The sequence below is a fragment of the Muscardinus avellanarius genome, assembly GCF_963383645.1.
Source record: "Muscardinus avellanarius genome assembly, chromosome: 9".
NCBI lineage: Eukaryota > Metazoa > Chordata > Mammalia > Rodentia > Gliridae > Muscardinus > Muscardinus avellanarius.
The window spans coordinates 65,215,279-65,231,152 of NC_137795.1; the positions used below are offsets into that span (position 1 = coordinate 65,215,279).

The 15,874-nt window shown below is 38.0% G+C and overlaps 1 protein-coding gene across 1 annotated transcript; it reads right to left on the reverse strand.

The window, feature by feature from the left end:
• Positions 1-792: 792 nt before the first annotated feature.
• Positions 793-10,013, reverse strand: BET1 (Bet1 golgi vesicular membrane trafficking protein; the record flags this gene model as incomplete). The annotated part of the gene is made up of 4 exons (XM_080701120.1): positions 793-948; positions 2,459-2,515; positions 5,294-5,418; positions 9,995-10,013. The coding sequence occupies 4 exons, from the start codon at positions 10,011-10,013 to the stop codon at positions 793-795; spliced, it is 357 nt and encodes a 118-aa protein (XP_080557246.1).
• Between the last annotated feature and the right edge of the window lie 5,861 nt (positions 10,014-15,874).

Consider the following 15,874-nt stretch of genomic DNA (forward strand, 5'->3'; position numbering starts at 1 on the left):
GTAAGACAGAGGCAGTTGATTTTCTTGAATGCTTTATTTCCACTCAGAGCTTAGCAATTTCTTAATTTCACATTATTCTGTCACAAATGATAATGTCCTACCTAAGTAGCTAAAAATCATAAAACTGTTATAAAGCAAGTCCATGGAATATATAAATATAAAACAATAATTATACTGATACACATGTATTAGGCCCTACTAGAACTATGCCAACATAAGTTTTATTAAAAAGACAGAGAGGAAAGAGAAGTCATATGATAAGAAATTATTAAGATTGTAGGTAAAAAGAAATCAGTCTCCAATTGTAACCAGAAGAGGAAAGGGGAGGACATCACGACAGTTGATGACAGCTGAAGAAAATACAACTACCATTCTACCACAGATTAGCTCGCTACCTCAAGAGCTGGGAATGAGGTTCTCCAGGAATTCAGGTCCTCTCCTGCTAGGGACCTTACATGAGCATTAACCCTTAATTTTACTAACACCAGAACATTACATTGTTAACTTAATCCCACAGGCAGTCAACAATGGAAAATAAGATCAGTAGAGCTACACTGACTTCAGGCCATCTTAATAAATACCCCTGAAAATCGGGGCTAACATGGGCTCATGAAAAATAATATTCAAAGAGCTCTGTACTATCCAATAAGATTTTAAAACAAGTATATTCAGTGATCTTCAATGGGAAAGGCTGTAGTATTTGAAAATTTGGAATGCTCCGATGTTCATAATTATAAAAATGGTACTCTAAGCCATCATTTGGAACAAATCCCAGACTCGTGCTTACTTGCATCACCTTAGTTTAATAATCCAATAAATGACAAAAAAGACAAACAATGAAAATAGCATCATATAGCACAGCAGCTTGGTTTGGCTCCCTCTGGATAAAATCTTCAGTTTTCCCATAGTTTTCCCCAGAAATCCGGTTGTAGAATCAAATTGTGAATCCTATAAGAGGAGATGGAGACCATAATAGGTAGAAACTAATATTCTACATATGCATACTCTAGTAATTGAATATACTGTTATTAGTGTACATTTTAATGGCAACTTTGGTGTTTAATCAACTCAGAAACCTGTTTATAACCTTGGGTAATCAGCCTGATTACTCCATGCAAAATAAAGCAGTTCTCTCAATGAATTAAAAGCTCTTTCATTATCCAATAAACATTTCTTTTAGTACCACAGATTAATTCAAAATCTCAAACTATTCAACTCTTATTCCAATTATGTGGATGAAAAACATTAACAAACACTGTTAAAAACATCAACCATAGTTTGTGCAGTTTTCTGCCCACTTTTTGTTGGGGTGTTTCTTTCCAAGGTCAAATGGGTGATTTCTACCCAGTAGAATTCACCCCAAATTCAATAGGATTAATAGGATTAAGAACTTTTTGTTTACATAGCTGACTGTGAAACACAGTGGAGTCTACTAAAAGTTAAAAGAATATCATAGAGAGGAGGTAAATTATAAATATGCAGGAAGAAAAACCACCATATTAAAATGCCTGGAAAAGTCCTTACGAAGACTAGGTAGAGATTACCAATATTATACTTTCATGGAAATCTCAAAACTCTGAGATTTAAAAAAAGCCCTGACTTAATAAAAGACTTTATATAACTCAGTCTCCATGTAACTTGTGCACTTTAATACTCAAGGCTTTTCACTGGGCTTATGCATAGAATCACCCGGAATGCTTTCTGCAAACTATATATGCCTGTATCTCTCCCCCTTGAAATTTTGAACCAGTTTATTTACAGTGAGAATAGACATATATATTTCAAAGAGTTGTCCAGAGGATTTTAGCATAAGGCTTAGTAAGAACATTGCTCTCTATGTCATATTCATTTTTGAATAGTACAATTTTAAAAGCACATCAAAAAACAAGGTAAGGCCCAGAGAAGGCTGACATCAAAATAAACATTAACTAATGGAAAGAAACTCTAAGGAGAAAAGGCACATGTTGTGAGCATCTTTAGATCAGAGATAAGGGTTCTGAGCACTTCAAATTTAGAAGGGTTTTATTCAGTAGTGAGCCTTGGGAAATCAAGCAGAAGAAATGTTTCCATTAAGTGAAAATCATTTGGTTGACTAAAGTGCTTTTTGATTGCTTGGTTAATAAATTACTAGTAGTCTTTACCTAGTTTTTGAAATTTCTAAGATTAATCAAAATAGCCTTTTGTCTTGAGTTTGGAACAGCATTTCTAAATACAAGATTAAAGCTACATTAGCTTTGGCCTCCTCTTCCTACTTCTAAGTTAGGCAAAATGAAAATGCAAAAATAAATCTTATAGCTATTACAAACAGATTAGATACAAATGGATTGAGTCAGAAACTTCTAATTTCTACATCTGTTTCAAAATGGATAAAAGTTAAAATGTTATTGCTCCTGGGTTAACAGACTAGATTTGAGAATATTATATCAAATTTCTTAATGTTAAGATCATAGCAACTTACCATTTCAGCTAATAATTTATTCTGATGTTTAACTTCATGGCCTATTTCAATGGAAAGCTATAAAGAAGATTATACATTATTACTTATATAAAAGCATTCGCATGTTATATATACATTTTCACAAATGAAACTGTATTTTAAAACTATAAAATATACTCTTCTTCTGATACTTTGCCCAATGAAACTAATGAAAATTAATTTAGAATTTCTACTCCTAATTGTAAACATTTTCCCTCTTCATTCTGATTTTATACTAATATTCAATTCTTTCTTTTAATTTTGGCATATCCTTCTCTCTGGTTCTCTTATTCTTGCAGACTTTACTCCCCATTCTATTCATATGAGCACATTTACCTATTTCCTTCTTACATTTTAAAAGATATGCACAAGTCCCCATATAACTAATCCAAATCCAGACATAAGTATTTAATATTTTCCTAATGAAATTTGAAATTACTTTGAATATTTGTCTAAGTTGATCATTTTATTTGAAGATATTTTTTCTTAAAATATAATAATGAATTACAAAAACTGTAACAAGTTAATGTATTCTAAAGCTCTGCAGAAGAGAGCACGGGCCCATAATAGCAGTACAGGGAACACAGCTGCTAGGCAAACCAAAGCTTGATAACATTTCGTGACAAATTCAACAAAGGCTTTGCTTTCAAGATATTTGAACAAATACAACCAACTACTGAAGAAGATATCTTAGCAAACCACTGTAAATACTATTTTCAACATAATTTCTGTGGAAAGCATATGGGAAACCATACTTGGATTATAGATTAGAACATGAGAGCCCCCCCCCCCCCGTATTTAACAAATCAGAGATAAGAAAACTTAGGTATCCCAAATCACCCAACTACTTGAAAAAATGTCATTCATGCCAAGGAAAGACATTCCTGGAACATCATAGCTTTCTTCTAACAAAGTGTCTTAGTGATCAGTATAAAATTCTGCTTTGTAAAAGGCATTCTTCTGCCCTTCCACATATTATGTTTTCGAAATCATTAACATTATACAATGTTACTAGGTTCAAAGATCAACTCCTTTTGATTTAATATGATTTTGAAACAATAATGTTTCAGAACACAACAGTCTCTAGGCTTAATACAATTCGATTTTCCAAAGACTATAATGAAATACCAATTAAGTTCTGGCAACACAGGCTCCTACTGAATGCTTTATAAGTATATAGCACATTTATTGTAATGCAAAATCAATCACATGCACTATTAAAATCATCTTTGTGCAGTTCCTTTATTCAATACAAATTTACTCAATTCAAAGCACCAGTGAAGAATTATTCTAGGTTCTATGTAAAATATAAAAGAAAATCCTACATTCTGGCAAATTTATTTCACATAGAATTCTAATAAAACAGTAATTCTAATGCAAATCATTGAGCAATAAATGCTACAGAAAGGGCACAAATGGACAAATGGTCTTCTGTTCATGAGAAAGTGAGTTGATTTGTTTTTTAGGGTTTTTGTTTGTTTGTTTGTTTTGTTTGTTTGTTTGCGGGTCTGGGGATGGAACCCAGGGGCATTCGACCTCCGAGCTACACTCCCTGCCCTATTTTTTATTCTTTATTTTGAAACAGGGTCTCAATGAGTTACAGAGGGCCTCACTACGTAGCTGAGGCTGTTCGCGAACCGCTATCCTCCAGTCTCAGCCTCTCGAATGCTGATTACAAGCGTGCACCACCACGCCCGGCTTGTTTTTTAGTATTTTTGTGTGTTTGTTTTGTTTTGCTTTTGTGACACTAGTAGGGATTGAAACCGAAGGCATTCTACCATTGAGATATAACTCCAGCCTTTTTTGTTGTTGTTTTAAATCAGGGTCTCGCTAGGTTGTTGAGAGTCTTACTAAGTTGCTGAGGTATTCCTGAACCTGCCATCCTCCTGTCTGAGCCTCCCAAATACTGGGATTACAGGTGTGTGCCACCAAACCCAGCTAGATTTACTTTTGGATGTAGTTAAGAAGCTTGGAGTGGGAACACAATAAAGTAGGGTCTTTGAAGATAAGCACAACTTTAGTCAATGTAAAGAGGAGTAGGATGACCATAGCAAAGAAACAGTGTGATTAAAGACATGGGGATGGGCCAAGGGTAGGAGGAGGACACAGAGCAGTCTCATTTGGCTGCCAGAAAGCACAGATGTATTCTGGTTGTATAGCAGGTCTGAAAAGTTGGAGCCAGTCTTTGAGGGACCTATCTAGTTAAGCTACAGAGTGTGAACTTTATTTATTAAGTCACAGAGGTAATATAGTATGCAATTTTAAAAATACGCTGCACAGATGACTGTGGCAACAGTTAGTTCAGGTGAGAAGAGAAGGTTAAGAGGCTCCCCTAATGGCTCACATGTGAACACCAAGGATGATATCAGAAAAAGAGAGAGAGAAACAAGAGTGTAAGCACATACCTCAGTGACTGAAATGAGGTTCAAAGGTAGAAACAAGAGAGACTAAGGTCTTTACCCAGGGAGACTAGATAAAGAAAGAAGAACTACTAAGGCGTGGGAGAACAGTTGATGATATGGATTGTGAACTCTGTTGACACATTACTGCAGACAATTCATAATATTATTTTACATTTTATGTTAAAAAACAGCTGGAGTTTAAGAAAACGTAAACTAGTTACATCTTTTGATTTGATACATTTTCTAAATTGCTTAAAGCATGATACAAATTTTGAGTGTACTTTAGCCTCAATGAAACACAGTATTTAAATTAAATGAATTTCTCAGCATGAGGTGAATAAAAGCATACAGTTTAGAGTATACGCATATAGACATATACTAATTAAATTGTACATAATTCCTGCCATATTCTTACAGATTTGATAGCAGTGACTTTGCTTCTCAGACTTTCAGTGAGTCGCTCATTCTCCTCTTCGCAGGCGCTGTACCCGCTAGGAGCATAGCCATGGTTCCCATAGCTGCCAGGAGGTGCTCCTTCCCCTGAAAGAACCAGAGTCACCAGGTTAGTGTAGCAAAAACCAAAGCCTCTTCCGAAAGTGTACTAGTTAGGAAAAGAACCAGAAAAGACCCCTGGAGGGCGTTGCAGACCACATATGTCTATAATACTCATACTCCAAATGAAGTTTAGAAATTCGTAAGCAGAGATGAGAATAATTCTTTCCAACATCCTCTGCTAAAGAATACTCCATTCACCTTAACACACATTTATTAATCATCTACTGATTACCCAAAAGACACTAAACTAGGCACAGACTTGTAAGGATATTCAGATTTCCTGCTCACTAGGAACATATATTTTAATAAAAAACCTAAAAGTAGTAATAGCAACCACTCATTGAAAAAACTTGGTTTTGAAGGGCAAGGGAGAGAGAACACAGCATGAGGAAAATCATGACAGAAGGACAGTGTTTTACCCGCATCTCTTTATCTTAGAAACCTGAAAGGAAGAATAATGTCACAAGTTGAAGCCCTTGGAGCTAGATGGAAAAACATATGGAGAATGCTTGCTGAGAGTTCCACAATGTTTCATTCATTCTTCAGCAAATATTTGCAGAATTACCATGTATCAGAGCCACTGTTTTTTTCCAGGTGCTAATTTTATGGAGCTTATCTTCTAGGGGATGGCACTGAGAACACAGTCCCCACCACCTGTCTAATATGGTATTTGATATGCAACAGGCAAACAACAGGTGCAGGGAGCCTCAGTGAATCCATATACATAAATGTGTTGAGGAGTTGAGAGAGAAAAACATACTTCAGGATGTTATTTAAACACATGTTTAAAAAACAACTAATGGCATCACTTTTCTCAGTAAAGGAAGAAAATGGAGCTATCTACTTAGGAATGGTATCATTTGGAATAAGCTAAAAGGAGAATGATGAAGAAAGGTGAGCAGGGCTGCTCAGTAGTACCAGAACGATAAACATCCTGGTTGCAGCAATATACTGTACTGGTTTTAATCCTCCAAGATGTGTGCTCCTCATATAGAAGGGTTCACTGGTCTGACCTAACTCGAGAAGCCACACTGTGGCATAAGCCGAAGGCTTATGGCTTTGGGGCTAAGGGGAGCAGAGCCCTAAGAGGTTGAGACTGCTTGCCAAAACAATGGTTGAAGACATGGATTGGACAGGGTTTGTAGCAGATCCAACAGTCAAGAGTGGCCTGAGAAAGTGGAGGAAATGAATGATATTGAAACTAGAGGCTTCTATAAGCCCAAAGGGCAGATAGAATAGCAGTGAAAGATAGTGAGCACTGGAAGGATAGGGGTATACTCAGTGCTGCTAGGTGAAGGATGGTCAAGTTGTGACTAGGAAGCTCGTTCAAGGAATGGCAAGTTACATTTTTCTCTATAGAGCAAAATTCCTGAATTCATATAGCTCTGACTACATACAATTCCTAATATTATCTTTTAGAGTCTAAACTGTACTAGAAGGACAGAAACTAAGTTTATTTCATTCATCACTGCATAGCCCCCCACACACACACACACACATACGCAGATTCAATGTCTACATGTAAATGAATTGATTGAAGAACAGAATTTAAATTCACTGCTATTCAACTCTGTCAAGAATGGAATTGTATACTTTTCTGAGGGCAGTGTCTCATGCTTCTATCGCTCCCTAGAGAATATCTAATGAGTACTTTACATACATCAGATACTCACCGAATCTCCACCAACACAAAAAAACACAAGAAGATGTCAAGAAAATATCAAAAAAGTTTACACCAGAGGAGAGTTTACACCAGAGGAGAGAGCCTGGTTGAATTTTATCACTTGGCAACTTCACCAAGGAATTCATTCAAAATTAATGGTTATTTGCTTTAATTTTTTTGTTTTGTTTCTTTTGCTTATCTTAATTTTGATGTTTATGTTCTTTCACACTATGTCATTTTGTCCAAGTAAAATTCTCATTATTTACTGTCTAGAAGTGTTTCAACACACATTTTTAAGATTTGGTCTTCCCTCAAACTATCACCCACTCTCAATATAGAGAAAAATAAAATTAAATGCTAGAGTTGTTATTCCAAACTTAGCCACTACTTTTGCTATAAATTACTTTTAAAAGTTGTAGAAAAGCTTAGTGCTGCAGATCATCCTTAACCTTTGTCAACTTAGATAAATGCTACTTCTTTTTGATGGGTTTTTACCAATAACTGAACCAAATCATTTAGTTATTCCTGTGAAGTGTGGCAGCTTCTGCATATGAATTATCTATCAGACTATTATTCTAAATTCAAAATTCCAGATCAATACATACCACTGCTAAAAGCTCTTGTTACTTTACACCAGTGTAAATTTCTATCAATACTTAAGTAAGTAATCACCTCAATAAGAAAAGGGGGGCAGAGAACCTATCCTTAAGATTCTAATTTAATTGATCTGAGTTGGCATTCAGATCATACTTTAAAAACCTACCAGGTAATTCTAATGTACAGTAGGGGCTGAGAACCACTTTTGAAATCTCTTTCTTAGAATTTAGCAAGGCACACTGCAACCCAAAACATTAAATAAGCAATGGTCTAGTGATGTAGCTAAACTCCTCGGCCCAGCTGGCACACATCTCCACAATACGGTCTCATGTACCCTACTTTAATAAAACTAGCTTAATCATCATTTCTCTTGAATACATCATTCATAATTCTAGTACTACACTTTCTTCTTTTTTTCTCCCTTTTGGCCTCCTCCTGTCTGAAACTTCTCCCACTCTCCACTATTCAAGATCTAGTTCAAATTCTTCTTTGAATTACATGAGACATTCACTACCTGTAGAACATACCAGGTATTTGCTATCACTTTGTACCATAATTTATCTCTGCACATAGTTCTACTCTGCAGCTAGACTGGAAGCTCTGCAGAGCATAAAAAGTGACAAATAACTGTGGTTAGAGCTTACTCAAGTATACATGCTGTTGTCATCAGGCATATAAACTAAGTATTCATAATTATTTAGCTGAGCATGGTGGCATATACCTATAATCCCAGCCATTTGGGAGGCTGACACAAGAGGATCACAGGTTCGAGGACAGGCTCAGCAACTTAGCAAGACCTTGTTCTCAAAATAAAAAGTAAAAAGAGACAAGATGTAGTTTAGAGGTAGAATGTTCCTTGGTTCAATCCCTAGTACCATAAAAAGATTCTTTTTTGTGTGTGTGTGGTATTGGGGTTCCTGGAAACCCTTCTACCTCCGGGCTACACTCCCAGACCTATTTTATACTTTTTTGTTTGGAAACAGGGTCTCTTAAGCCCTGGCGGCTGGCTTCAAACCTGCACGATCCGCCTGTCTCCGCCTCCCAAGTGCAGGGATTACAAGCGTGCGCCACCACGCCTGGCAGAAAAAAGGTTCTTTTTTAAATTTACTTGTCCACTTTCTTTCCATGATCCAAGTATTCATAAAAATGGCATTTTTAAAAATCCTGTTACCGCTAGGCGCAGTGGCCAACACATATAATCCCAGTACTTGGGAGGCTGAGACTGGAGAATCACAGATTCAAGACCTGCCTCAAGTAACTTGGGGAGGTTAAGTTTCAAAACAAAAATAAATAAATAAATACACAAATAAAAGGGCTGGGATGAAACCTGGCGGTAGAAAGCCCTTGGGTTCAATACCCCATAACTACAAAAACAAAAAATAAACCGTTTATTATACTACGATTTATTGATCAGCGTATAAATCTACATTTACTGGCAATTTTCACTGACTAAAAAAAACCTGATACTTTTGAAAAACTATTTTTCCTTTTTCCTCTTTACAATAATTGAGAATATCTTTTTAAAAATGTTTCAAGTATACTGCATTCTGATTTAGCTGAGCTTTCTTCTTTTTTTTTTTTAAATGCCCATTAATAGAAAGCTTTGGGATCAGAAAATGCTATTCTAATATCTGTGTGTTATCACGAGGGTCCATCAAATGTCCTTGTACTTAACCTTTTTTTGCTTAGTTTTCCGACTCCATAACCCTATAATGTCAAGAACAAATGTTAAGTCACCAGACCTTGCCACATTTTACTGCCTTAACAGCCGAACAAGGGTCAGGTAAGAAATATTCGAGGTAAAATCGCCTTTGACCCCGACCTTACACACCAGAGCTTTTAACCTAATGACTCGTATATTCTACCTTTGTAACTCCCTATTACCAGCTAACGTCATTATTAGTGTGTTTAGTTAGCACCCAACACCCACTCTTCCGTTTCATGTCTAAAGAAACTAAGACTGAAGAAATAGGGAAACTAAAGCCAGGCTTTGGGAAACACAGCTATCTCCATAACCACAGCTCAGTCAGAATCGCTAAAAAACTCCACTACTGAGTTGTTAACTGGGCAGACCCAACTTTAGTTCTCCACTACTCTCCAACCTACCATACAAACTTGGGTCTGAATCGAAGATAGCCCTCGGATCTGGGACGAATGTTGCGTTTCCACTTGGCACCGCCTACAAAGATCCCCCCCAGTCTCCCCCCTGTGCCAGTGACAGTCCGGTTTCCTCCCTCGCCTCTGCGCCCAGCAGGGCGGGTCCCAGGGTCCCCACACTTCCACCGTCAGCCCTCTTCTTACCCAGGCCTGCACGCCTCATCCTGCCAGAGAGGGAGGAAAGGCGGGCGAGGGAGAAGTGGGTAGGAAAGGGCCAGGGGTCACTCGGACCTCGTCTTCAGTCCCAGGCCCTCGCCGGACACCAACTTCTTGTCCCAAAGCGCCACGACATCACTGGAGTCTAAACATCGCGCCGGATGATGGCGTCACCAGGCGCTTATTGGTACCCGGCGCGGAGGGTTGGATGGCATTCTGGGAAATGTAGTTCACAGTCAACGCGGAGCTTGCCACGGGGGCGTGGCGGCAACCCGGTTCCTGGGGTGGGCGTGGCTTCCGGAGGCGGGGTTCCCGTGACTCGGCTCCGACGTGACCCGGGGTCTCTGTTCCTGGGCTGGTTTCCAGAAAGTTTGCTTTCAGATGTTGGATACCCAGAGTTTAACCCAGCGGACGTGCTTCTCCTGGGCCAAGAGAGCAGATGGTTTACTTATTTTTTCTGATTCAAACTAGTTCTTCCTCTCACCTCCAGAATTAGATAAGAGACAGGAAAAATTTTGTACAAGCTTCTCCTTTTACAAACAAGTCGTGAAACCCTTGGTAGGGAGAGTACTCGATTTGTACCTGGCTGTACTCAGTGAAGTAGAGAACGTCAGATCCCTTGGAGTAGGAGTCTTGCCAAACTTAGAGGAATTGAAGAAGCAGAAGGTCTCCCGGATGCACTTCTAGAAAGAACCAGAAAAAAGCTGACAAACCAAAAGGACTCTTCTTTCTTTGGTAGAAAGAACCAAAGATCAGTTTGTGGGACTGCAAATTAGTACAACCACTGCAGAGGAGCCTCCTCAGTAAGGAGCCTCCTCAGTAAGGAGGCTCCTCAAAAGACTAGGAATGGAGCCGCCGTAAGACCCAGCTATACCAATTCTGGTATTTTTCCAGAATTAAGTCAGAAAATTACAGGGATATATGCTTACTCATGTATAAGCAAGTTGTGGAAACAACCTAGGTATCCGTCAACAGATGAATGGATAATTTTATTTAGCTATAAAGAACAAAATTGTCATTTGCAGGAAAGTGAATGGAATTGGAGAATATTACGTTAAGTGAGATCAGCTAGTCCCAGAAAGTCAAGGGTCAAATATTTCCTCTCATAAGTGAACATTACAGAAAATAGGAAACAAAATGGACTTTAGATAATTGAGAGAGACCAGCAGGATAGTGGAAGGGGACAGAAGGAAGGATACCGGGAGGGAGAAAGGGAGAGAGGATGAAAGAAACAATTCAAATTATACTATGCCTGTGTCTGAAGGCATCAATCCCAATCTCTGTGTTGTGTATGAGAAGGGGACCTCGGCAGGGTGAAACCTGAAGGGAAACACACCAAGACCTATGTTGTATGACTTCAAACTTCACTGTAATATATAATTACAATGCACCAGTGAAATAATATGTTAAAAAATCACATGACTTTTAGCTGGTAATTGGACCTGAGGACCTCCTTACTCTTTCCCACTTAGATTTGTTTTAACTTACACTGATACTGAAGGATACTGAAATATTGCTTGCACAAGGCATTGTGTCAATCGGGGAGTTTAAAAGCTTGTTGGTGGGGGTGAGGAGTGGTATGGTGTTAATGTAGGGGTTAACTGAATAATTTCACTTTGTCTCACAGGATTACTTATTATGAAGCTGTAATGAATTGTTGGTTTTTGAAAAATTCTGTTATGCACTAGATGTTCACAACCCACCTTTGTGGTTTTGTTGTTGCTGCTGCATTACAGTGCAACAGCCTCCATTCTGGAGAGTTCTAAATATGTAAACTCTGAACATGTAGTGTTTCTTCATAGTTTGTTTCCCAATTTTAACATTGACGGTAATAGTGACTAAGTCTCTATTTTAAGACTGCTATTGTAAAATTCATACAAAAACAATTTTATAAGCTTTATTAACCTGGGAAATAAATTAATTCAAGGGTTTTTCTATTTATTTATTTATTTGTTTGTTTATTTATTTATTTTGCAGGTCTGGGGATAGAATCCAGGGGCATTTAACCTCTGAGCTACACCCCCTGCCCTATTTTTTATTCTTTATTTTGAAAGCGAGTCTCACTGAGTTACAGAGGACCTCACTAAGTAACTGAGGCTGTCCGCGAACCGCAGTCCTCTGGTCTCAGCTTCCTGATCCTGGGATTACAGCGTGTGCCACTATGCCCGGCCTTTCTTCCTTTATTTTTATGTTTTTAATATTTTTGGTGATAAATGTAATGATACATCATAGTGAGATTAAAAATTATACAAACATACAGGCACACATCACTTATTGTATTTTTAATAACATTTTCAGAGGAAATAAAATAAGCCACCATTCCTTAAAAACACAGTGATAACAATGTAATACCAAATATCCAATAAGAGAAATGATGGCTGGGCTTTCTTTTTTACTTAAAATCCATGACAAGATCTTCTCTTGCTTAAAAATAAAACATGTTAAAAACATGTTAGAAAATATGGTATTATTTCATTGCTGACTCAAATATAAAAATGGTTATTTGTGAAGGTCTAATATCATGTTTACCAAAACTGAGCATATAAATTACATAAAACGTGTGTTCGTCCTTTTGTAAACTAGTTTTCTTACATGTAGGAGACATAAACATAAAATAAAGCCAGGCATGATAGTGGAGGCCTATAATTCTAATACTTGGGAGAACGAGACAGGAGGATCTCAGGTTAGATGCCAGCCTCTACAACTTAATGAGGTTCTCAGCAACTTAGTAAGATCCTGTTTCAGAATAAAAAATAAAACAGGGCTGGGAATGTAGCTCAGAGGTAGAATGCACCTGGGTTTGATCCCCAGTAGCGCGCATGCACACACACACAGACACACACACTCACACACACACACACACACGAAAGAATAAAGGAAGGGAGGAAAGGAAGAAAGAAAATACAGTTAAATGAAAATAAGTGTTTCAAAGAAGGAAAGTTGGTTCATATTGATTCCATGATCTAAAATCCTAAGTAGTTTTATATTACTTCCATTGCCATTCTCATATTAGGACAATTTCATCTGAAAATATTTTGCATTCAAAAGACAGACAGAAGAGATTTAGTACCCAGAAGAATAATTATTAAACATCACTACTGCTTACATAGAAACCAAGAATAATTATTCTCCTCTTTTTGTAATTTTTATTTTTAAAGTCAAATCTCTTAATTATTTTTACTGATTGAAGATAATGTTCTTGGAGATGAACAGCATCTATAACCTTTTTTTCTATTCTCATAGGATAATCTCACAGGAAACATTTCATCATTGGGGGTTTCCAGAAGATAACTGACTGAAAATGACAAAATATTAAAACCTCCCTTATAATAATTACAGAAACAAGAACATATGCAGCAAATATCTGAATTTTGGCATAAAATCGGGAATCTTTTTTCCCCCTGTTTTTCTACTTCCTGTCCATTTGTATTATCACTTTCTAACTAAATTTTAAGAACAAGCCAAGGGAATACAACATAGTAAGCCCTCAAAATTGGCTAAATAAATGTTAACAAATTTTCCAATCATGGAGCAAATTCAGTATCTTAAGAATCATATTTGAACTGTAAGAAAATGCAAACTAAAATCAGATAGCCCTCTACTTAAAAATGCTGTGAAAGAAAGATTGGTTTATAAGTCAGATGTTTGGCACTTAAAACATATATTTCCTGGTACTAAAATGGTGGTCATGCTCCCAATCCAACCCAGAGAAAGACCTATCATCATTCCAGTGTTGGCCCAAGTCTATGAAACCCACAGGACAACTGAAACGCTATATATGTTCAGTGGAGTCAAGCAGAAAAACATATGTAGTGATCCTTGAAATAAAATTAAGCAATACCTTTTAACAAGAAATGAGTATTTAAGAATATTTTTATAGCTGGGCATGGTGGTGCAAGTTTGTAATCCCAGCATTTGAGAGGCTGAGACAGGAGGATCGCAGTTCAAGGACAGCCTCAGCCACCTAGTGAGGCCCTTTGCAACTCAATGAGACCCTGTTTCAAAATAAATAATATAAAAATAGGGCTGGTATCACTCAGAGGTAGAATGCCCATGGGTTCTATTCCTAGGACTACAAAAAAAAGTGTTTCAAAGAAGCAGTCTTTTTGCTACATTTTTCCAGAAAGAACAGGTCTTACTTAAAATTCTTGAGAACAAAAAGAAAAATTTCAAGCAATGTTCTAAGAGCCCCCAACTGGATCGTCCTCTCCCATAATTCAGGGATATAACTAGCACTAATGGATTGTGTTTCAACTATGATTACTAAAAATGAAGTGCACAATTCCATCAATAAGTCTCCAACAGAGCTAGCTGCATAATTTTCAGGTCCCAGTGCAAACTAAAACTGCAGTACCCTGGGGCCTCTGGGGCCTCTGAGGCCAGGATCAGAGCCTGCTGAGGGATTCGGCCGGTGCTGGAACCAGCGAGGCTAGGATCGGCGCCTGCTCTGAGGCAAGGCCAGTGTTAGGGCTTTCGAGGCCGGGATCAGAGCCTGCCAAGGGATGAGGCTGGTGTTGGGGCCAGCGAGGCCAGGATCAGAGCCTGCTGTGAGGCAAAGCCAGTACTGGGGCCTCTGAGGCTGGGTTTGGAGCCTGCCGAGGGGTAAGGCCGGTTCCGAGGCCAGCAAGGCCAGGATAGGGGCTTGCCATGAGGCAAGGCCAGTGCTGGGGCCAGCGAGGCCGGGATCAGAGTCTGCTGGGTGGCCAGGCCAGTGTTGGGGCCGTCAAGAGTGGGACCGGAACTTGCAATGCAGCATACACAGAGAAATATCACAGAAAATAGAAAACCAGATGTTTTCCCTAATATGCAAAAACTAGGAAGAAATAGGTAATAGGAGGAGATCTAGTTGAAGAAAGGGCCGTATAGTGGAGCAATTAAGATGACCAATCAGAGGGGTGGGATGGGGGGGGATGGAATCTCTTTAAAACTCATGATGTACGTAAACAAATGTATCAAAGTTAATCACCAATCAAGTGTGGGATTGAGGGAGGGGGAGGGAATGGGATGGGGATTGGATAAGGGCTAATTGGATGATGTGTGATATTTAAACTGCAGCACCCTAGTTCAAAAACATAGGAAAAAAGGACAATTAAAAATATTTAAGCATTTAAACATAAAGCTCTTTTTCTTCCATGATCCCACCAGCTTGTCACGTTGTTTTTATTTGCTATTTAATGTTGTAATGAAGAAATATAAATATTAATTATTAATACAAATTTCACCCTTTTCTTGATACCATATGCTGTCAGTTTTAAATGCAAACATAGAAGCATTTAACTCACGTGAAATCACTAAAATTATACAATTTCTTCATTTGTAGCTCATATGTGAATATATGCATTTTGTTTTTACCAGAACAGTGGAAACATTGCACAAAACTAGCTCAACTCCTCTTACGGCACATCTTGATATGCACGTGTTCTACTAATCTTCAGCTTATTGTTGAGTTAAGAGAGACTGAAGGAAAAAGGAAATGTGGGTTGCTTTGTCTTTTCTTCTGCCTCTATGTCAATATTTTTTAAGCACAATTGGTTAATACAAGTGCATAGGGTGAGTAAAAGAGAATATGATAGGTTTCCTTTGTCATTTTCTTCTTCCTGCAGAACTTCTGGTTCAAGCAGACTTTGTGGCTTTTTGGAGAGATCAGCGGTCCAGGCTCAAGCATGAACTTCACACATTTATCTTCTACTCACTTTATGTTTTGCTGAACTTTCATGCATCATCGGGCCACTGGAATTCTGCATTCATGGGCCATCGCAAGCAATATAGCCAAATGAGCGGCAATGAAAACAAGTAAGGCCTATGTCTCCTCTGCTCGTGTGTGTGTGTGTTGTGTTGCCTTGTTCCACGAGACTTCCCTTACAGAAC